At 37.4% G+C, this 24742-nt stretch overlaps 4 protein-coding genes across 21 annotated transcripts in view; 1 reads left to right on the top strand and 3 right to left on the bottom strand.

The window, feature by feature from the left end:
* Positions 1–6936, bottom strand: part of itpr1b (inositol 1,4,5-trisphosphate receptor, type 1b) — a 154960-nt gene extending 148024 nt beyond the window's left edge. For all 18 annotated transcript variants that reach the window (XM_056248571.1, XM_056248575.1, XM_056248573.1 and 15 more), the window contains exons 1-2: positions 6747–6936; positions 4039–4152 (exon numbers count right to left, since the gene is read on the bottom strand). In XM_056248571.1, coding sequence (XP_056104546.1) covers positions 4039–4130 — 92 coding nt within the window. In that variant the 5' untranslated portion in view covers positions 4131–4152; positions 6747–6936. The remainder of the gene's footprint in view (positions 1–4038; positions 4153–6746) is intronic.
* Positions 6937–18063: 11127 nt separating this feature from the next.
* On the bottom strand, positions 18064–19842 carry setmar (SET domain and mariner transposase fusion gene). Its single transcript, XM_056248601.1, has 2 exons — positions 19647–19842; positions 18064–19083 (listed from the first exon to the last, which is right to left on the bottom strand). Exons 1-2 carry the CDS (start codon positions 19758–19760, stop codon positions 18289–18291), a joined length of 909 nt encoding a protein of 302 aa, XP_056104576.1. The 5' UTR covers positions 19761–19842; the 3' UTR covers positions 18064–18288.
* A 431-nt stretch (positions 19843–20273) lies between these two features.
* On the bottom strand, positions 20274–22750 carry brk1 (BRICK1 subunit of SCAR/WAVE actin nucleating complex). The gene is made up of 3 exons (XM_056248606.1): positions 22585–22750; positions 21096–21178; positions 20274–20987 (listed from the first exon to the last, which is right to left on the bottom strand). The coding sequence occupies exons 1-3, from the start codon at positions 22700–22702 to the stop codon at positions 20961–20963; spliced, it is 228 nt and encodes a 75-aa protein (XP_056104581.1). The 5' UTR covers positions 22703–22750; the 3' UTR covers positions 20274–20960.
* A 1174-nt stretch (positions 22751–23924) lies between these two features.
* Positions 23925–24540, top strand: LOC130083532 (uncharacterized protein C3orf62 homolog). The gene is made up of 2 exons (XM_056248605.1): positions 23925–24105; positions 24201–24540. Exons 1-2 carry the CDS (start codon positions 23955–23957, stop codon positions 24482–24484), a joined length of 435 nt encoding a protein of 144 aa, XP_056104580.1. The 5' UTR covers positions 23925–23954; the 3' UTR covers positions 24485–24540.
* The last annotated feature ends 202 nt before the right edge of the window (positions 24541–24742 follow it).

Below are 24742 nucleotides of genomic sequence, written 5' to 3'. Positions count from 1 at the left end.
TGACCCAGTCACACGCGTGCACCAGGACAGTCAGTTCTCATCACATTGGCGTTGTGTCTTTTTTGGTTCCCTATGCCCAGCTGCAACCAGGTGGCTCATTATCCCAACCCTGCTAAGGTCTCTCTGTGGCACTGAGACAAACACTACACAATACATACGCCAGAGTGGCTAAAAATAGCCGTGGCTCACGAGGATGTGCGCACGGTAGAAAGGCAGAGAAAGTGATTACAAGGCACAACAACAGCACAACGGCATCTTGACAAACAACGATGTCAATGTTCTGTTCTTCAAGCCGCACGCTTGCTTTTGTTGCCATGGATGGGTGACGATGTGTGTGATGACATCACGCAGGCTGGCAAAGGGGGCTGATTGCCAGGAGGTGGCAGGGTGTGATTAAACTAAGACAATCTCATTTCCAGGGGGAAGGACATGAAGAGGGCAGCGTTGAGACTTGGTTTCATTTCGGCGAGGAACGCTGGAGCAGAATACAGAAAAGGCAACGAAGGAGGCCGCAACTACTGTCATTTTTAGCAACGTTTTGTCCTGTATTAATATCACTTTATTAATCTACTTTGTGTAACTGGTGGGTTGCTGTCCAAAATGGTCCACATGTCTTTTCTGATAGGGCGTAGACAGTGGGGAAATAAAAAGCTATATAGAAATGTTCAAATGCAATTGATCATATAGAGTACACTAACATTTCAAGGACGAAATCCAAAACTTTCAATAAGAATCTGCACGATTGTGAGTGTTGCACAAGGGAGAAAATTTGCCCGACAGAAAGCTGCTTGGTTTGAAAGTGACTTTTGTGTGAGCTGTGCGTCATGTAACCGGTGTAACCGGTCCAACTCGACCCGCTCCAAGCGGGATTCCAACCACCGTCTCCGCCATGGGAGGCGGCCGCGCTAACAAAGACAGCAGCCTCTAGCGTCAGTCGCTAGCATGCCTCTTGAGGCCAGGGGTGTGAGTTTTACACACACAGGTCTTTCTGGCCTACGTTACACTCACCCCCCTAAACCTTACTCCCACCCGGGTCACGGCACCAAATGTCCTACTCGACCCGCTCCGAGCGTGATTTGAACCGGCGTGGGAGGCAGGCACACAAACAAGGATGCTAAAGACCGCAGCCTCTTACGTCAGTCGCTACTCGCTAGTGTGCATTTTTATTTATGTTTTGACAGCAAAATTTCGCCAACATTTCGAAATGTGACTGCACCTAAACTGTACATAATTAGCATAGCAAAATAAATCGGATTAAACTTTTAAAGCCGACACGAAAGGAAATTTCTTTATTAATTTTATATACTTTATTAAAATAAAACATTATAATGAGAATTAGTTGTAAAGTGCTACCGTTTTTTTGTTTTTTTTTGACCCCATAATCTTTAAATATAACTCGATCTTCGGGTGAATCATCAGACTTCTCTCTGGTGATGTATGCAGGACCTCTACAATCATTAAAGGGGTCATATAATGGTACATGCACTTTTACAAGTTGATTGTACTGAAATGTGTGTTGGCAGTGCCTGTACACAACCATCATAAAATGATAAAAATCCATCCAGTGATTTTGTTTTAATCTCCTTATATGTTTTCCCCTGCCTCAAATCGAGCCGTTCGACCGTGTGACGTCACACGGACGGACGTCCCTCCCGCGATTGTTGATTGACAGCCGGGTTTCAACACAGACCCGCCCTCGCTCATGAGGGAGCTGTCAATCATAGTCTGCGCGGACCGGCGCGGTCATTGTTGATATGCTGGAGCACTGTCTATGAGCAGAATGGCGTCTAAGCGATTGTGGTGTTCTGTTCTTGGGTGTAATAACGAACACAGCAGTCATTTTAATGTTCCCAAATCCGAACCGCTGAAGACGCAGTGGCTGAGTTTGTTTTCGAAGGGAATATTCCCCACGAGCAACGTCAATGCTTTCATGTTTGCGCGAATCATTTCTCACCAGACTGCTTTATAAACGAGGGTCAGTATAAAGCTGGTTTTGCTAAGAAGCTACTCCTGAATAAAGGATCGGTACCAGCTATTCGTGTTCCTACTGAACCTCTAGAACAACTGAAGTGAGTGTAACGTTTTATTAACCTTTATATTAATATTTATATCTTTGCAAATCGCTTGCACGCTTCACGATGAATGAGTCTAAGGTTTACACTCAGGGTACATTACGGCATGTTTTCTGTGTACGACGTTCTCAATATAATTCATAATCCCACGTTTATAATGAACAACGCGTTATGGTTATTGTGTTACAAACGTGTACGCACAGAACAGAGGGGCGGAGTGAGCAAAGCTCATGATCATTTAAAGGCATATGCACTGAAACGGCGTGCTGAAAACAGAGCTGTTTTTGACCAGGTAAAATAACTGTTTTCTTACAATACTAATGAGAATTTTGAATTAAAGTATATTACAAACTTTTAATTTAGACCCTAAAGAATCATATTAGCTTGTACAAAAATGGCATTATATGACCCCTTTAAGGCTACACTCAGACCGTCAGTCCAAATCCAATTTTTGTGCATATTTGATTTAAATTTGATAAGATTTAGCCGGTGTAAACGACAAAAAAATCACATGAAAATCCGTTTCAGTCTGAATGCTTTGATCGTATTTCTTAATAATTAATAATTCATCACATTTATATAGCGCTTTTCTGGACACTCAAAGCGCTTCACATAGAAGGGGGAATCTCCTCAACCACCACCAATGTGCAGCATCCACCTGGATGATGCGACGGCAGCCATATTGCGCCAGAACGCCCACCACACACCAGCTTACTGGTGGAGAGGAGACAGAGTGATGAAGCCAATTGGTATATATATACATGGGGATGATTAGGAGGCCATGATGGACAGAGGCCACTGGGCAAATTTGGCCAGGATGCCGGGGTTACACCCCTACTCTTTCGGGATTTTTTGTGACCACAGAGAGTCAGGACCTCGGTTTAACGTCTCATCCGAAGGACGGTGCTCAATTGACAGTATAGTGTCCCCATTACTATACTGGGGCGTTAGGACCCACACAGACCACAGGGTGAGCACCCCCTGCTGGCCTCACTAACACCTCTTCCAGCAGCAACCTGGTTTTCTCAGAAGGTCTCCCATCCAGGTACTAACCAGGCTCAGCCCTGCTTAGCTTTAGTGGGCAACCAGTCTTGGGCTACAGGGTGATATGGCTGCTGGCCAAAAGACAATATAACATATTTTGAAACTGGCGGAGAAGACAGTACGTAATAAAGCCGCTCATACCAGCCTGCCACGTTTCTGCCGCTACATCATAAGACGCAGTAGTCCAGCGCGGCGGCTACATCGTCATGTTATAAATAAGACAACATCTGTATTACAAACCACTCCATGTTGTAGTTGTTGTTGTTGTTGTTATTGGCGTTTACCTACCAACGCACCGGCATTGCCATAGAAACAGCCGGAAAATGAAAGAGCAGAATGGGACACACAAATCGAATCTGAACAGTTGATTGGAAAGTTGATCCAGGATCAACAAAGATGTTGATCCAGGAACATGTGGTACTTGGTGAAATCACGTTCACCCAGTGGGTCCATAAAACTAAAACTGAACCAAGTCTCCACCCTACATTTTTTTTCTTTGTCAATAATCTGTTATGCTTGGATGTTTATCACAATACATAAGAAAATATCTGTCGCTACTACCGTTTCATCATGACTTTAAGGCTTTCCATATTTTCCAATCAAATTTTATGCAAAGTTTCAGAATTAATCCATGCGATCTGACTTTTAAGAACCAGAATAGAGACTTTTTTTTGTCTTGGACCAACATCCTAGCAACCACCTAGTAATGCCCTAGCAACTGCCATTCATCATATCATAAGGAAAATGCACCAGAAATCCAACCGCACAAGAACAACCACAAGACATTCTTGTTACTTCTCGTTTTTGAGTGGTTTACCCTCACTTTCTTCTTCCTCTTGTGCTCCTGTATTTTCATGAACTTCCTCTTATTTAAACGCTGATGTCCAAACAGAGGGTGACGACATGAGGTTTGTTATCTTACCCTAAAGTGCTGATAAATCCATTGGTGGACCCCTCCGCATACAGGGAGCAGATGTCCCCGATGTGGAGGAAACTGGACATTTTGTCAGACATTTTGCTCCACTTTGCGGTGTGCCTGCGGACAAGATATGAAACAGATTAAGGTCCAATAAAATCAGCAAATGTCTTTTATTCATCTTATTTAAACATCATATGTAGGTTATTATCAGACATGGAGATAGGGAGACAATAATAGCATGAGGGCCATGGGGATGGATTCGAGAAAATGAGAATTTGCCATCTTGAGATGGCCTAGTTTTAGACAGCACAAGCATGGAATTCAAGGTCCTTCTGCTGTACAGTATGGGTGGATAATGAGAAATGCTTTAAAAAAATACAGCTGTGCCTACATGCTGAAAAGACACTTAATTATGTACACATTTTTTGCAGAGTATTGTTCGTACCTTTCTAAAGGGCTGAAATTGAATGCAGCATCTTGGTTCGCTATAATGTCTGTATTATTCAAGGACAGCTAGTGGTTAAGTGTGACCTTTTGAGGGATCAAATGTTACAGGGTCAGCAAGAGAGCGTGTCTTATACGTTTGCTAAGCTTTAAAGATCGAGTTGCTGACTGAAATATGATCAATTAAAATGATGCACTGAAGAAGATTACAAGCCTGCCAACTTGTGTCATATGAAATATAAAGAGCCTTATTATAGTTGTCATACAAATAACAAATAAATTATTTGTAGTAACATTTTTATTTAAAGAAAACTTCTGAATTAATCTAATATTTAGCACAAAAAAACATGATAAATTATAAATAATTGTTATAAATAAATAAAATAAAAATATGAAATTGTAACATGGCATTTTTAATTAAATATATTAAAATCTAATAGTTATCATATATAGCCTATATTTTTTTTTTTTTGTGGTAGAAGCATTGAAATTATTAGCAATATGTATAACTAAAAGCGCACACATCTCCTCTGTGATCATACATTGAGTCAATGCTACAGTCAGCTGGACAGCTGGAGATGAATGATATGGTTCAAGGAATGGCAGATGAGACCAGAGAGTATCAATAAGAAACAGACTGCACATGCTCAACATATATAGCCGATCAGAGTACTACAAACAAATACAGTATTGACACTGTTGAGATGATATCTGCCTTTATCTTAACTGAAAGTTTATGCACTATTGGAAAATAACTGAACTTTGTTTTCTTTGGCTGATTATAAAGACCAATTATTATCTTAACAGTAAACATGCTCTACCTGTGAAATATCCAATGATAAACCACTTCCTCATAACCTCAAGCTCTGTTTGAATTTCAAATATTACCCACGGGAAAAATGCAGATGTTTACTTTATTTTATTACACAGCTTTCTGGAATTCTGAATGGTCAATCATGATATTCAGTGGTCAAATGTTTCTAAAAAATTACTGTAGCCCAAGCCAACGCTGTATAACTGCCCGCATCCTGGAAACACTTTTTTTTTTCCATATAACTGTGCTCATGTTCTATCTATCCATTTGGCAGACGCTTTTATCCAAAGCGTTTCAAGGTACACATTTACATTCTTATCAGTTCTTGCTTTCCCTGGGAATCAAACCCATGACCTTGGCGTTGCAAGCGCCAATGCTCTACTGTTTGAGCAACTTCTGGAAGATAATAAAATAATACTCTGATCAATAATTCATATCCATTTATTTACTTACCTGATATGTAGCGGGACAATCAAGTGATACAATAAGTGATAAAGGACCCTGTTGGGGTGTATTTTGTGATAATGACTGCCTGACTGTACATTATCCCTTACTTAGTGACTGAAAGTTGATAGGTACTGCATTGGCATCTGTACAGGAACAATAATAATGCATTGTAGGCCTACTATAACAACAATTGCCTAAATTAACAGCAAACCACCTTATTATATTTGTTCCAGCTGTTCATGGCATATACATAGTCCTTAAAAAGATTTAACTTTCCTGTCAAGTTTAAAGCATGGTATTTGGGGATCTTTTAGAACTTTATACAAGTTCCAAATTAACAATTTGAAGATTATATTTGGCCTGTTAAAGCAAACAGGAATGACAGATGTATGTGGGCTGTCCCTGAAACACATGAGTCGAATATTTTACAGTCTGAGGTTTTAAATGTGGAGGCCGAACTTATCTGACTATACAAACCACAGTTTCCCCGTGTGAAAAAACCCCCCAAAGTTTTACACAGACTTGTACAGTTGAGACATCCACCTTGACGTTGTCTGTACGCTGGGATCAAAACTAAACGCTTAATTTGACAGGTGATAATAAACAGCCAATCAGAATTCAGCAGCCTCGAACTGAATAATGCATCTATCCGTTACAAAACAAACCACTTCACTGCGTAAACTCCAATCCAGAAAGACACTATGAACACTAATACTATAAAACCCGACGGCTGAATGTCTTTTAAATGCCTGTATCCACAGTCTCGATGATGTCTGCGGTCCACCTGCCTCCTTCAGCAGCACTTGACACTGTTACACTGAATCATTGTTAGCTACATTATTACCGCGACAACATCAGTCAGCGCATCGAACGCCTTTATTGATACAACGCAACCTGTCAAACTTCCGTTCTGCACTCACTGATGGATGCATCAGTCACACATCCACTGCCTGCCTGATGTGTCTCTTCGCAGTTCAGTAACAGCATGAGTTCAGCCGAACTTTACCTTCTTCAGAAGGAGACCGTCTCAGGAATGCAACACTGGCGATGTGGTCAGCGGCTAAACTGCTCCGGTCGGGATTCCTCGTTTAATTCCATGATATGCGAAAGTCTCCCAATTGAAAATCGCGGCGTCTAGCTGCCAGTTGGATTTTGTCCGCACTTGCCCGCTTTCTCACCACCTCCACATGAGCTCTGAAGCCCCGCCCCCTAACTGAACGCATCAGGAGTGAGAGCTGATGGGTAATGGAGTCCTGATAGATAGATAGATAGATAGATAGATAGATAGATAGATAGATAGATAGATAGATAGATAGATAGATAGATAGATAGATAGATAGATAGATAGATAGATAGATAGATAGATAGATAGATAGATAGATAGATAGATAGATAGATAGATAGATAGATAGATAGATAGATAGATAGATACAGCTACTCAATTACACTCTTAACACTCTTTAAATACACTTATAATGATAAATCTATATGTCAAACACAGGCATATGTTGTTTCTTTTTCTATTGGCCAACAGTGTGTCTTTAAAGGGAATGGGAGAGGAGCTTATGAGGTCTGACTGTCAAAAACAGAAGGAGCTGTACTTTGTTTAACAATGTTTTAAAGTGTATAATACCTCATTATTGCATTTGCATTGTCTTTAATGTGATAAGTTATGGCATTCTGTGGTGGTAATGTACTGAAATCTGAGTTTATAAAGTCTAGAAAAATGCATTCAAGAAACAGAACAATTGGATGAGTATTGACGAATACTATGCATAGCCTACTTACCCTTAAGAATCCAACAAAACAGGTTTGGATCAGGTGGCGTGGACTACTTCCCGTCCTTCGATTCTGGGCACTTATTAAAAAGTCTGACCCACAAATCAAGTTGGTGATCTACTTTTTTTCTTTTTTTGCATTTGGCCTACTAAAAACATTCCTAATGTTCATCAGTCAAACTGGAGCACATTTTTGATGTGCTTTGGCACTGGATTTTAACAGTGTTCCCTTGATAGACGCCTCTATTTTAAATATGCTCTGGGTTGTTCATGAGATACACCAAACTCACTTCAAAACAGGTTGCTATAGATCACTGCAGCGTGTTTTAATTGCTTCATTAATACTGATGGGTCAAGTGTGCATTAAAGCGGTTGGGTTGTTACAGGTATCAGTGTTTGCTAATGCAAAGCATCAGCGGATCACAAGGCTGTATCCAAAACCTGAACAGGCAGTGCTGTATCACACGTCTAAAAAGATGCCTTCATATGATTTTTTTTTTTATATATAATGGCAGTATAATGTCTTCCACTGTCTGATATCCCACAATGCTGTGCGTGCTGAAAGAACAGAAAGAAGGAAATTAATAAATAAAAAATGTAAAACATTTTTTTCTATTGTATTTATACAAAAAAAAATCATTGTTTGTAGCCATTAAATATTAAATTGGTTTTCTCCAAGTTTATTTTTATTTGTTCTCATTCATTATGCATGATATTTTGAAACATAACAGACTGACAACAATTTTCAGCAAATAAAGTCACCAGAAGTCATTCAGTTTCAATGAGCGTTGGCAATTTTCAGCAACAGAAACTGTAACACAATGTGGGGAATAAAGTTGAGAAAAGTTTAACTTTCTGCAAATGAGTTTATCTCACCCCACAGACAGCAATATTTTAAAAATGTTGTTTGGAAAAACCATGTCAGATATGATAAAGTATAAATCATGCAACAATAATCTTGCTCTTAAATCATAATATAAAGTATTCTGCCCTGCTGGAATTTATATACAAACATTCCCTTGCATTTATATTTTTACATTTACACTACTTTCTATTCAAAGAATCCTAAGAAACAATCACGGTTTCCTCAAAAATATGAATCAGCACAACTGTTTTCAACATTGATAATAATAAGAAATGTTTCTTGAGCAGCAAATCAGCATATTAGGATGATTTCTGAAGGATCATGTGACACTGAAGACTGGAGTAATGATGCTGAAAATTCACAGTAGTAAATGACATTTTAAAATATATTCAAATAGAAGTTATTCCTAAATTGTAAAATTATAATTTCACAATATTACTGTATTTTTGATCAAATAAATTAACATTAAAAAAAAAAATCTTACCGACCGCTAGCCTTTGAATGATATGATCTGATTATTAATCAGCACTTCACCAGAGCAGCATCCCCAAAATTGGCGTCCTGCTTGCCCAGCACAGCTATATCCCTCACAGAAAGGTAGATCACCTAGCAACCCAGTGTGCACTCACACCCTGAGAGTGATGTTTACTCCCGACAACACACACACAGACACAATAGAGGCTGTAGTGCTTGTCATTCATCATGTGCTGTGTTCTGAACTGCAGGATGAGTAAGAGGGGCCATGAGTGTGGATGGGCTCAGGCCATTGTTATCATACAAAGTTGTGCGTCTTGCGTTGGGCTTTCACCTTATTCTCCACGTGTGTGTGTGTGTGTGTGTGTGTGTGTGGAGTGGAAGAGAGCATTGAGCGAGCCTTTGAGATGTAAATATATGCAGCTACACCTGCTCGAACCAAAAGCTGCCACGCGACCCGACCCGTTCCTTTGATCTGTTGATGGATGCGACAGTTAACCCGAGAAAAACAACAATCGTCTGTGGAGAGACACTATCAAATGTGACAGATGTCATTTAGTGTTAAAGATCACATATAGATTTGATGATTAAACTTTCAGACCAACGTCTCAGTCAAGACCACGTCTATTTCCATCATACTAAAGGTTGACAATTACCTCAACTACTAGCAGGGGCGTAGCCAGTATTGGGCCAGGGCGGCACTGGCCCGCCCACATTACTCACTGGCCCGCCCAGGCAAGTTTGATAAAAATACATGTTTAGTTTATTTTTATTATTCAGATGTATTTATGAAAATATATTAATATATACATGATTTATTGTTGACTGCTGTGTGTGTTTAATTTGTTTTCCGAATAAAATTTAACTGGTGAAGCAAGATGTAGAAACCCTCTCTCCGGAACGTTATTGGTTGCTATGGTTGCTGGGGGTTCTGACTGGAAAACTCTCAGCGGCGTCGTTGCCACAATAATGGCTAAACAACTTTCTTTAATGTGCTATTTGAAAAAAAGCAAGAGTTGAGGACGAAGACACACCACTGCCTTCATCTTCCGAGTCCACCCAGCCCAGTTCTTCCGACTCATTACCCCAGCAGAAGGCTAGTCAGGTGCTGGCGCCGGCCGCTTCTTGCTCCCCTCTCTCCCCGTCAGCCTGACGCGGGTTTATCTGCCGATCTAACTGTGATATTATTATTTTAGCTTACTTTATTTTCGGGTGAACTGTATTTGCACTGCTGAATAGCCTGAATAAAATAGACAGGTTATTGTCTATACTGGTTTGTCCAGCCTTTATTGAGCTCTGTTGGTTGAACATGATGATTTGCCGAATATAAAGGTGTAACTGTTTTTTTCAGTTTGTCTATTAATGTTAATTATTATTGAAGTCATTTTTTTCTAGGAAAAACTATAGGCCCAGTCACATTTTCACTGGCCCACCCAAAATACAATTTCTGCCTACGCCACTGACTACTAGTCGATATTATTACCTTTAAAGAGAATGATATTCCTCTGAATAGCCACTGTTGCTCATGTTTGAACTGAATCCTGAAACATTTTAGTTGATTTGAACGGACAGCTTAGTCTTCATTCGGGCCCTGAGGGTCCTGTGGTCTCGGAGGATCTCCAGCTAGAGAGAACGTGTATAAGAGTAGGCTAAATGAATCAGAAATTCACTGCTGGTCAGAATTCGGGGTTAGTAAAAAAAATTAATTTAATTACTGAATGGCTGTTGTTGAATGGTTTGAAATTGGGCCGTGCCGAAACAGGCTCAGGTGAAAATAACTAAAACCGTTCCTTACCGACAGTGGAAAAGCTGCTTTTGAGACATTTTTGAGATCTCTTTGGAGATTACTGGAGTCTTTTTCTCAGGGAAAATTCAAATCAGAGAAGCACGAATCTTCAACGTGTCCATTTAAAGGGACAGTTCACCCAAAAATCATAATTTATTAACCCTCACGTCGTTCCAAACCAGTGAGACTTTCGTTCATCTTCGAACACAAATGAAGATCTTTTAAATGAAATCAGAGCTTTCTGTCCCTCCATTGACAGCTACACAACTGACACTTTGACGCTTCAAAAAGTTCATAAAGATATTGTAAAAATAAATTGAGTGGTTTAGTGCAAATTTTCTGAAGAGACTCAATAGCTTTATATGATAAACAGACTGAATTTAGGCTTTTATCAACAACCATTTCTGTAAAGAACATGGAGGAACAGCCTGGACCAGTTTACGATCTGTAAATTAAGTGCTGGCTGCAAGGCAAAAATAAATTAATCAGCCAATGAGGAGGAAACGGCCATTGTTTGTCGTGGATGATGCGATTACGGCTCATAATGAGCCGCACATTAGCTTAGAGGACGACAAACATCGAGGCTGCCTTTTAAACTGACCCTATTGACTAACAAACAGTAGCTATATGATTTATTTGAAAATGATATTGTTATGCAGCTTAAATCTGTTTCTTTTGGAAAAAAATGGAGGAAAGCGTATAAAGTGGTCTTAATCTAAAGCCTCGAAACATGTAATCATGGCTCTGGCCTGGATCTCATTATTAGGTTTCTTGGTCAGGATCAACATGAAATGTAATTCGTGAACTAATGTGATACACTTTCAAATGACTAAGGAAATTATAGTGGGGATGTGATTGTTTTCCACTGGGAATTGATCAGATGGTGAAAAGTGGACTAAAACACATTCCTTTTTTATATATTTGAGATATATAGTATGAGATTTTATAGAATCTTTGTCCCGGTTTAGTCTTATTCAAGACCACAGTCTATTTCCATCACATTAAAGGTTGACAATTACCTCAACTACACGGTATCTTTACCATTAAAGGGAATCATATTCCTCTGAATAGCCACTGTTGCTCAGTGTTTGAACTGAATCCTAAAAAAAAGAAAAGAAAATTCAGTTGATTTAAATAGACAGCTTGGTCTGCATTTGTGTCTCAGGCAGCAGATCTGCTGCTAAGAGAGAGAGAGTAAATAAATCAGAAATTCACTGCTGTTAAAAATTTGGGATCAGTCAGATTTTTCTTTTAAAGAAATTAAATATTTTATCCAGCAAGGATGATCCAAGTGACAGTAGGGCTATATACAGTACTTTTTTTTTTTTGCTTTCAATTAATTAAAGAATCCTGAAATAAATTAGCCTATCAGTTTCCACAAATATTAAACAGCTGTTTCTCCATGCACCGGCATTTAAATAAAAAAATAAAAAAGTTACCAGGCACCGCCAGCATTTTTTATCATTTTCACAAAACTTTCATGGCCCCCAGAATATTTTGTTGTATCTGAAAACGCATTTTATTCTAACTTGACATGATTTGAATGTGGGGAAGTTTCATTTTAAAAAACAACATTTTGAACAAAAAGCTGAGAAACTCGTGTTTTTGCCAAAGACTTTTAGTTTCTGTACAGGCTTCGTCACCTCACATCTTCATCATCATCACACTGAAACCACTGGGTGAAGAAATGTCTAATGTTGGAACCACCTCTGATTTGATCAACACCATCTGGGGCTTATCATTTCAGCCAGACGTATTGACGTGACATGACCACTTACTGTAGATGACAGATGCAAACGAACCTGTTCTACCCTACAGGACAAAGTTCTTCCTCACTAAAAATAAAAGACAATTATACCGTGATAATGGCTTTGGTTTTCTCAGAGGAAAAGGTCTTATTAAAAGAGCTACAGCATTACTCTAAGTGGGTCTTGTGGCGTATTGCTCTGCGAGGCTGTATTTTCATTGATGAGCCACATTATTTTGTGTGGCTCTGGTTAGAATAAGACAAATTACTGTATACATGAAAATTCACTTGCAACCAATAAGAAATAGACTACCACAATTTATCAGTTCACATGCTACAAAATGAATAAACATATGCTTGACGAACAATGTGATCCTAGAGATGGACATCCGCCTTATCATAATCTAATCTCTGCACACTCTTATGTGGTAACTATGGAAATGAATCATTTGTACTCATTTGAGATATGATATCTGAGGATGCAGTGGAGACAGACTCTTGAGAGAGAGAGAGAGAGAGAGAGAGAGAGAGAGAGAGAGAGAGAGAGAGAGAGAGAGAGAGAGAGAGAGAGAGAGAGAGAGAGAGAGAGAGAGAGAGAGAGAGAGAGAGAGGGAGAGAGAAAGAAAGAGGGAGAGAGAAAGAGGGAGAGAGAGAGATCCAATGGAAACCTTTAGAAATAAATAATTCTCATCACTACTCTTCTGAGATATGATATCTGAGGATGCAGTGCAGAGAGAGAGAGAGAGAGAGAGAGAGAGAGAGAGAGAGAGATCGAGATCCAATGGAAACCTTTAGAAATAAATAATTCTCATCACTACTCTTCCGAGATATGATATCTGAGGATGCAGTGCAGAGAGAGAGAGAGAGAGAGAGAGAGAGAGAGAGAGAGAGAGAGAGAGAGAGAGAGAGAGAGAGAGAGAGAGAGAGAGAGAGGGAGAGAGAAAGAAAGAGGGAGAGAGAAAGAGGGAGAGAGAGAGATCCAATGGAAACCTTTAGAAATAAATAATTCTCATCACTACTCTTCCGAGATATGATATCTGAGGATGCAGTGCAGAGAGAGAGAGAGAGAGAGAGAGAGAGAGAGAGAGAGAGAGAGAGAGAGAGAGAGAGAGAGAGAGAGAGAGAGAGAGAGAGAGAGAGAGAGAGAGAGAGAGAGAGAGAGAGAGGGAGAGAGAAAGAAAGAGGGAGAGAGAAAGAGGGAGAGAGAGAGATCCAATGGAAACCTTTAGAAATAAATAATTCTCATCACTACTCTTCTGAGATATGATATCTGAGGATGCAGTGCAGAGAGAGAGGAGAGAGAGAGATCGAGATCCAATGGAAACCTTTAGAAATAAATAATTCTCATCACTACTCTTCTGAGATATGATATCTGAGGATGCAGTGCAGAGAGAGAGAGAGAGAGAGAGAGAGAGAGATCGAGATCCAATGGAAACCTTTAGAAATAAATAATTCTCATCACTACTCTTCCGAGATATGATATCTGAGGATGCAGTGCAGAGAGAGAGAGAGAGAGAGAGAGAGAGAGAGAGAGAGAGAGAGAGAGAGAGAGAGAGAGAGAGAGAGAGAGAGAGAGAGAGAGAGAGAGAGAGAGAGAGAGAGAGATCCAATGGAAACCTTTTGAAATAAATAATTCTCATCACTATTAATGTATTTGCTGGTTTTCTCCTCATCAAAACAGGCCTGCGATCTTGCGCTGTGAGCTCTTACACAATATAACCAGCTGAGTTTAATGTCACTTTCTTTCTCCATTCCGGATGGCAGGATCTCCGAGGGTCTCTGAGTAATAATGACCGATTAGCAAGTTTGAGTTCTCCAAGCCCAGCTTCATTAAGTCACTATTAAGCACTGTGTAATTTGCCTGTCTCTAATGGCAGCGTGGAGGACAAGCGTGACTGATGAGAGAAGCTCACTGCGCTTCTGCAAACCAAGAATTACAGAACGTTAAACAGTGGAGGAACAGCGGAAGAAGCACAGATTGTTTCATTCAGACTGTATTGCATATCTTGCCTCACTCTGCAAGCACAAAAGGCATTTAAGATGGGAATAAAATTGATAATAGTGAAGCGATGACTTTTGATAAAACTATAAAGAGCTTATAGATATAGAAGACACTGTAAGTGTTTCTTGCATCATGTGGAGGATGCATCATTTTGCCCATGAGAACTGACGCTGGAAAGAATTTTTATTGATTTTTCACACATCAAAAGATATAGCTACTCTTTATAAGTTATTGGAAGTTGCCTAAATGTATTTTTTGTGCCAATTTATATGAAAATTATAGTCATATTGTACATTTTAAATCCCAAAGATTTTTCACCAGGATGCCTCAGTGTTGCCCATGTTATGAACATAGCTCATTTTATACTCATAAATCACATCAGTGGATAAAGTCACATCCTTATTTAGGCCACTGGAATATTTCTCTTTTTCCCTCATGTTGCAGTGAAACTCTCTTGATAATGTTCTATATAAAAATATAAGTCAACACTGTTTTAAACTCGGCTGCACTGAACAACAGCAGCGTGGACATTAGCCGAGTCTGAAGGGAAAAACACTGCCCTAGTTTCTCCAGAGGATCTCAAGCCAAAGAAAAAAAAGGCCAGCCAATAAATAGAAATGCATCTTTTTTGGATAAAATTAGATTTTAGTTGCCTATACCACAATATATTCCATTTTTAAACTCTCTATCAAAACTTTAAATATTAATTCATTTTGTCAATCAATCAATGAATAATTATTAATTCATCAATAGAAATATATATATATATATATATATATATATATATAGTGTCAATCTAATCAATGAATTATTAATTTAATTCATCATTATATATATATATATATATATAAATTATATATATTTTATAATTTTTTGTTAGATGCGAGTAATCATGATATATATATATATATATATATATATATACATAGGCTATATATATATATATTACTATTACTCGCATCTAACATAAACATTTGGGGGGAATAATATATATATATATAGCCTATGTATATATGTATATATATATATATATATATATATATATATATATATATACATAAAGTCTTTATACTTTTGTATTACTTGTATTTTATTTAATATTTTATGAAATATGTTATTTTCAATTTTGTTATTTTGTTTATTATCAAACATAATTATTGTATTTTATACATTATGAGTATTGCTAATAGTTAACTGATTAATATGAATCAAATGAAAAGAAAAAAAATTAAATGCTAATAAATGACTTTGAATCTTTATTTATAAATAGCAAATATGAATACATTATAATATGCTCTGAAATAATACAAAATAATAATAAAAAAAAAATAAAGATATAATAAAATTTTTTTTATTTAGCTACTCAATTTTTGTAATTTATTTTTTTCTCTTTTTTTCCAATTGTTCTTTTATCTGACAAACAGATTAAATAAGCACAGAGGTCAGAGGTTAAGGGAAGTGCCCTGAAACTGGTGTCCCTTTCAATGGTGCAGAGGTTGCAGTCAGTGCAGCTCTCTCTCCCTCTCTCTCTCTCTCGGAGGTGAAAATATGACCTCATCATGACATGTCCTCCCTTGTTAGTCAAACACTTGGTATACAACCTCAAGAGGCAAAGCTGACACTTGCTAACGGAGCAGAGAATTACAGATTTCACTCTTCACCAATGGTTGCTAAACACTACAGCCTACACGCAGCATCAGTCGATATCACACATCCCGTTGCCATAGAGACCCAGGAATGTCGGCTCACTCACCAAACCCAGTGACTCATGAGACAAAAACAGGATTAGGAGAGTTTGCCACAATCCTCACATTATCAGTGGATCGAAGTGCAAGGAAACACAATCACTACTAATAAATACAGGGCTATAACCGCTAGACACAGTGTGTGTTCCTCATTAATCAGAGAAGAAGTCCATCAATACAAGTTTAATATTTGATACCCATAATCACAAACACTGGCTAACATCCTTGAGAAAATGTTTTGCATGTTTAGGTCATCATACACTGAGAAAGGGACTTAAATGTTAATAATAGATGATAATAATTTGCAATATATATATATATTTTGTTTATTATTTTATTATTTCAATAGCCACTCGAGTCGTCAGTGTCACATGATCCTTTAGAAATCATTCTAATATGATGATTTGATACGAAGTTATTATCAATGTTGGAAACAGTTGTGCTGCTTAATATTTTTTTAAACCTGTGATACTTTTTAGGTTTTAAAAAGTTAAAAAGAGCAGCATTTAATCAAAATATAAATATTTTCTAACAAATAAATCTTTACAAATTTTTACTATTATTATAATTTTACTATACCATTATTATTTTACTTTACTATTATTATAAATTCTATCAATTTAATACATCCTTGCTGATTAAAAGTATTAATTTCTCTTTTTTTTAAAGAAAGAAAAAAAAGTCTGACACCAAATTTTTGAACAGTATTGTATATTGTTACTAATATATATATACATATATATATATAGAGAGAGAGAGAGTTTATAAAATTTTGCAATGTATTCATTATTAATAAAAATATTTATTTGTATTAATATTAATATTTAAGTCTCTTTCCCTTTTTTATAATAACATATTTATGAAAAAATAAAACACGACTTGCTTGTTTTCAGAAACATTGACTTAAATTTCTACCAGTGGCGATGTAATCAAACGTACTTGATGAGTAGAGTGTCACTGATAAAGATGGAACCTATCTGCTTCTACCCAGAATGCCTTGCGATTTGCTCTGGTTTTTGGTCTCTGTGCTAATTAACCCAGATGTGGATATTAATATTGCGGTGGTGATGGAAGCGAGGCTGGAGTGGAAATGGGGCAGATGGAGAGGAGAGGGGGCAGATTTAAGGCTGGCGTCAGAGTGAAGTGGGTCACTCCCACCCGTGGTGTGTGTGTGTGACAGCAGTTACTATATTAAAACACCCATGGGCCCTTTTTAATTGCTCATTACCCTAAAGGATACCATGAGAAACCCAGACTGCTCTTAAAGGAGACAAAACACACGATGTTGCTATGATAAAGTGATAGAGTTTAGGACATTCAACATTCCATTTGTTAACATTAGTCAGTGCATTAGATATCATGAGCAGTGTTATGTTTTAGCTTTTATTTTTTACTTTTTCAGTTACAGTTTAGTGATTTGTGCATTTTTCATTGTTATTAGTTGTTGTTTTTTAGAAATTTTAGAACTTAAACTTGCATATTTGGTTAGTTGCCATGGCAATGTTTCTAATTTTTAACAATAATGACACTGATCAAGAACTAACACATTTTTACAGCATTTAATCTAGGTTAATGTATGTGTAAAAAAACAAAAACATTAACTTTATACTGTAAATTATACTGTAATAATTGTACATTAACATGAACTTAGATTAATAGGTGCTGTAAAAATATGTTTTCGTCATTAAGTGTCTTAAACGAATGCAAACTAACTGAAACTTCTTATAAAGTGTCTCAGAATTTCATTATTATTGCTAAATGTACACCTAAACAGGTCTTTCTAACAATCAAGTACACGTCAGTCTTTTTTCATGCATATGTTAATAAGCACAGAAAACATTTGCCCCCAATTTCAACACTTTCACAAAATGAAAAATAATAATACTATTTGAATATAACTACAAGTTTTAAACTTTAAATTAACTTCTAAATCAGGGCTTTTCAACTCTGGCCTTTGAGATCCACTTTAAAGTTTAGTTCCAGTCAAACACCTGAACAAGCTAAACAAGGTCTTCTGGATTACTAGGAGAGTTTGATCAAGGTTGGAGCGAAACAACCTTGAGGGCCAGAGTTGAGAACTCCTGCTCTAAACCATACATTTCTAATCCCAAGTCATTAGAACGCATTCTAAGCTTAGTTTAAAGACTGTTTTTAATGGAGAACTGACAAATCTAATGGTAAAAATCCTGAGCAGTTTGAAGCCCCACAACGACAGACTTTTTTCTGTGGTATTTTGTGACCATCAGGCCCTGTGTGAGTCCCGCTTGGCGTGTTGTCCCATGTCAGTGTGTCTGTGCTGCTGGTCTGTCCTCCTGCATAGTCAAAAGTCAGCTCCTCATACCTTTCTATATCTCGATTGGCAAACAGAGCGAGTCTGGGCAGCAGCGAGTGCACTCGAACCGGCACCATGAGCAGGTTGGGCTGGCAGGAGTGGTTGATGAACCTCCCCACATTCCCTACAGCGACGGGGTCCACGAACGTCTGGGTGGCGCCGTCCCCTCCGCTGTGCTCTTGAACAGCGATGATGTAGTTCATGTCTAGAGGAGTCTGGGAGAGCTGCCGGCGACGGGCCTCATGTCTCCCGATTATTTCCCCGGCGTACTCGCATACGAATCGGCCACGAGGGAGGCGGTCGAGAGCCTCCACCCCCAAACCCCTGTCCTCGGAGCTGAAAACACCCAGACCAACATCGACTCCGTTTTGAACGACGCGGTTCTGGCAGGAGTCGCCACAGGCACATAAGGCATTGCATTCGAAAACAGGCCTGCTGTAGCCAGCGTCCTCTTGCTGTTGGTTCAGACATCCCTCGCTGTCGTACGTCTGGCCGAACCTCAAGCAGGGGCAGCTGTCGGGCAGGCAGGACCGGGTTCGACATGAGCAGCCGGGGAGGGTCACCGCACTAGGGTCAAGGTCACAGCCTGGTCCTTGTACATTCTCTGGCACATACTAAAGGATTGACTCAGATTAAAGGGCTAGTTCACACAAAATTGAAAGTTTTGTAATCATTTACTCACCCTCATGTTGTTCCAAACCTGTATGAGTTTCATTCTTCTGTTGAACACAAAAATGTATGATGAAAAATGCTGGTAAACCAGACAGTTGCTCCCATTAACTTACATAGTATTTTTATTTTTTTACTACAGAAGTCAATGGGTGCCGTCAACGGTCTGATTACCAACATTCTTCAAAATATATTTTGTGTTCAACAGAAGAAAGAAACTCATACAGGTTTTTGAACAACTTGAAGGTGAGTAAGTAATGACAACATTTACATTTTTGGGTGAACTATCCCTTTAAGACTTACAGTGAGCTGGAAATCAGTGTGAAAGTGCTGGCATCTGGTGGCGGTGTGACAGAACTATTCATGCCGTGTACGTCTCTAGTCAATATCGTCATTAAAATCAACTTACGTGCTGTTTGAAACCACTGTTAGACTGCAAAATTATGAAAATGTCAATATATCTATAAAGAACACACTGTAAGGACAGTAAAAAAAAAACATAAATCACCTGAAAGCTGGAAAAAGCTTCTTTGGGGACGCTGTTCTCAATCAAAACAGGAACATTCTCGATTCCGCAACTCAGATCCCGGCTGTATGATCGCATTGTGTGTTTTTTTAACATTTATGTCTGACTCTGATGTGAAAGAGAACATTATCAACTTCGGGCTTGATTTTCAATTTACGACCATATGAGAAACGGAAACGGAAATGCTACTAGACACGCATAAAAGCTCGGAGTTTATGCAATATAAAAGTCCTATCGTACGTTGAGTTTTTAGGATGTTATTGGTATATCAATTATTACGTTCATGCAGACGTTACATTGAGGTGAATTTATATAAAATTGTGGGGGGTTTACGGTAACAAATTGTATATGCAATCAGAATCTTACAGATATAGACAAATAGATAGAATTATTATGTTATGTTTTGCATTTCAGAGTGAGATGCTGTTGAAAGCAGCTGTAACCCATATATGTATATTTTAAAACGTATTCGCATTTTCTTATGTTGCGACTGCTAATTGTGATATTAAATCAGTCATATATATGTGTGTATTAATGTTTAATATGTACATTTTAATTGCTAGAATATTGATATCTATGTTACTAATTATTGAAATATACACAAGCATGTCCATTTAACTTTTTTTATTTAATGTTTAACCACAAAAACACTGAGACATAAAATTGTGTAACTGGAGAGAAGCACTAAACACTTTAAAACAGTCTGATTGGCACTTTAGTGCTTTCCATCCACTTCCACCTCTAACTGGCATTTCTCATGATGTTTGTTGCATGATAAATGTACAGCAGGCAGCAATGTATTTTAAACATACTTTTGTAATTTAACAAGATCAGAATAGACTCTGGTAAAACAAAGGAGGGTGAATTAAAAAAAGTAATAAAAAAAGGCATGATGTCTGTTTATCCATGGGGATTTCAATCTATATTTGCATGACCGTTATTATATTTTGCGTGGTGTCAAAGATAAACAGTTGTTTAACAGCAAGTCAGAACAACAAACATACATACAACATTGGGTTGTTTGCATGAACAAGCACCACAGAGACAGTAACAGGTTGCCTGACAGATCCAAAAAAAAATGGAGGACCAGATACAGTATAACCTCAGCATGAAATGAGGAAGAACAAACATCTGTTTATAGCATAGACATCATCACAATGGTCCCATACAGAAAAGAACTGATCTACAACAGCCAACTAATAAAAATGTAGTTTGAATAATTAAAATGAAAAATAAAGACAGGAGGTGAGTGTTCTTAGGCATCATCTTGACCTCGACGTCGAACCAAGGCGATGTCTAAGTCAAGGTTTCCCCTTTTGTGACCTTAAGAGACGAAACAGAAAACAAATCAGGGGTATATTTAAAAAAAACTTAAAACAAGAGGGTCTTGCAAACTCTTGTTTTTGACTTTATAAAATCATAAAAACATACTCTGGCTTCAATGTACTCAATCCTCCTCTCCAAAGCAGTAAGCTTCTCATTCAAAGTGGCTAAACGGGACCTGCAGGACATATCTGAAGACAAAAAGAGACACATTTCAGTATTATGAAACATAGAATAGCAATAATTTCCTCTGACACAAAACATTAAAAATTACAAAAGTTTTCAATTGTTATTATTAACCCTTTGGTGCTGTTTGGTCATTTTTGAACTAAACATTTTACATTTTGTTTTTAGAATGTTTTACTTCATAGGAATAGTATGAAACTTGGGAAAGGTTTTGGCACTTGCTCTGTGAAGTTGTGAACACACAAAAAATCATGGACATGATACGAAAAGGTTAAATGGTCAAAAATAGTCACACTTGTATTGTATTGTTGGAAATGAATGGGAGACAAATTTCATCTATTAGAAACGTTTGATACTCCACCCAAACAAATTCTTACTGAAAGCTCATTTTTTATATATATCAACCTCAAATTTGGAACAGATGTTTTGATTAATGGCTTTAAATTTCCCACCGTTTTGGAGTAAAACGTGCTTTGGAAAATATATATTTCAATTAAAAAAATGTTTTTTAATTTTTGTACAATTTTCGTTATAATAAAGTAAAATTGTATAACTTTTTTCAAGTTTTTCAAATGTGCCAAGTGTGCCAGAAACTAAAATCTGATCCAAAGCATTCAAGATTTATGAAAAAGAAATTTTCAGGGCCATGCTCAAAAAGGGAATAAATGGACCATAACTACTGCATAAATATAGTTTAGTACCATAAAATCCACCAATGATACAAAATATTAAATAAATAAAAAATTCAAACTAAAATATAGTAAAATCATTTCATTTTTGACAGCACCAGATGGTTTATTATAAATTACAAAATAGTAGGCTTATTATTATATATATATACATACATACATACTGTATGATAACATAAATAAGAATATATTTGTAATATAAATAACTTATTTGTTAAATTAGTTATTCATATTATTGATATTGCACATACTGTACTGGCACTGAAACTGGGGATGGTTTATCAAAACAAACAAATGTCTCTGCATTAGCTAACCTGTCCGTTTACCATAAGATTATGAAGTTTTTAGATGTCTATATGGCCATTATATTTCTGTATATCAATGAGCTAAATCATCATTGAAAGGCAACGTTTAATAAAGTTGCAAATTTGAAACATGGACGACAAGACCAACATCAGACCAACCCAACGCCCTACATGTTTTTCCTGGTCATTACACTATTTGTATTTCTAATAAACCACGTCTTCCAACAACATACACAACAATTACGATATTATTTGTTCCTAAACGACATTAAAAACAAAACAATTGAATTAACCGCCATATTTTCTACACATAAAGCAGTCGAATGACCCACTTCTCCCGATTAGCATGCTAGCGTGAAGAAAAGGCGTAATAAATTAAGCAACATTAAACGACACGACAAAGATTCTCCATTTTACCGAAGGAATTGAGGAAATCGGCTATCTTCTTAATGCTGCTGGTGATCACTTCGATATATTCACGGTTCGCCCAGTCTTGGTGAATTTCCCTTTGCACTGGATCCTCCTGTCCGGCCATCGTGAGCTAGTTAGCGTTAGCGTTAGCCGCTGTCTGTGTGTGAGAGAGGAAGCAGCAGCGCCCCGTCATGGACAAACAGCGAATCACAGTTCATTCTGGAGATTACGAGGAAAAGAACGGAGGGATCATATGAAATCAAACACAAACAAGCGATTTGTTGCACTTGAATTTTGTTATTATACGACAATTGCTTCAATAAAATACAAAAGAAGAAGAAAATAATCGAGTAAATACATTACAGACATTGAAAATGAAAGTAAATAGATGATATGTATATATTAGAAGATAATAGACCTAGCCTATAATAATAAAATAACTAGTTAATATAATATATTAGCATATACTAACCTATATAAAGATATACTAGGAAAAATAAATAATCTACATTTCACAATTAGGCCTATATATTTAAATGGATTTTTTATATAGAATTGTGTTAATGGCTTGACTAAAATCTCTTGAACTCAGTATTAATGCGTGATATTCTTGAAACTTTAGAATGCAGTCAGCTTGTACGAACGGAATAAACGGAAAAATAAACGGAATACAAAAAAATACACATAAATAATAACATTCTGCTGCACGTTATTAACAGACATTCAAGTCCTCGGGCGATTCAACATTTAATATTCATAACGAAGTTTATCTGCAAAAACATCCTATTCAGAGCAGGTAAATATCTATTAGAATCACCAATGTAATTATATATTATGTATAGTAACATTTTCGACTGATGTTCAGTTTTGAGCAACCGTATTGAGCAATGTTTTGTTTTTGTTTTTACCAGGCAGTGATAGATTATTATGTTCATAGCCTTTGAATTTCATGTCTAAAAACATGGTATTATCATGATATCATGTCCAATGCTAATAACTAATCTCTTAGCTTAGGCTATTAATATATGTCACTGTTTTATAAAGTATTTTTGCCCTTTGACCTGTATTGTGCAGATCTACAGCTCACTAATAAGCACTATTGGTACTTGCCAATATAGTAGTTTTCGAGGTGCTTTTCTGTGAGCTTAATGTAATGTGTAACATATTGTGCTTAATTGTTTTAAATCAATAAAGGAATGTCAACTAAATTAAGAAAATGCAGACGAGGCCTTGCGGCAGCTTTGGATCAGGCAGCAGACGAGGTTCCATGCGGCTCGTCGTCGTCTCCAAACAGTGTCTCTTCTCAAAGCCTGGTTAGAATATCACAGAATGATGACACATGTGTATTTGACCACTGCACAGAGAGACCAGACTGCATGTGTTTTAGGTGTGTATACTGTTTATCAGTGATAAATGCTGCAGTTGTCCCGATTATCATGTATAATTATAGGCCGTTTTCTATCAATAGGAAGGAAGACTTTCTGTGCTGCACACGTTCAGTACTGCGAGATCTGCATGGGCTCCTCGGTCAGTGATGTCACCAAGGGTCCTTTTTATCATCATCAAAATCATGTCAGGTGTGACACACAACTCTTATGAATAATATCATCCTGTATTTTCAGACATACAGACCTTGGAGGATCTTGTGGCCAAGCTGGAGTTTGAAAATGAGCTGAACCGCGTCTGCAGTAGATCCTTGCAGAGTAAAAACCCAGAATCCTCTTTACACCAAAGAGAAGGAGCAAACAGTGGTATGGAAGAGGAGAGTACCGACCGCTGGGTTCACGATAGTAATGAGGAATATTCCTTCTTGCTGGACACGATTCTTGAGATTGAGCGGGACAGTGACTTCACTGCTGACTGTGATGACAGTTCTTTGGAGCTGGACTTACAGTTATCACCATAGTTTGATGTCCTTAAGCATATTTATGTTATACTTTTTCTGTTCAGATGGAATTGGGTCATTTTCTAAAGAAAAACCTTTTCTGGTGGTCAGAAAGTTTTATGCATTTCATAATGTATATGTTTGTATAGCACAGATTGTCATCCTCAATTACTCCGTGTTTAGATTAATTTATTTCTGCACTAGAATCAATATCTCAAAAAAACATTACTAATGATTCCATTCTAAAGGACGCATTGATCTATACAGTTTTTTTTCTTC

The sequence above is a fragment of the Rhinichthys klamathensis genome, unplaced genomic scaffold (assembly GCF_029890125.1).
Source record: "Rhinichthys klamathensis goyatoka isolate OS25496 unplaced genomic scaffold, OSU_Roscu_1.1 h1tg000056l_1, whole genome shotgun sequence".
Lineage (NCBI taxonomy): Eukaryota > Metazoa > Chordata > Actinopteri > Cypriniformes > Leuciscidae > Rhinichthys > Rhinichthys klamathensis.
This window is presented reverse-complemented; position numbering and strand designations above follow the sequence as displayed.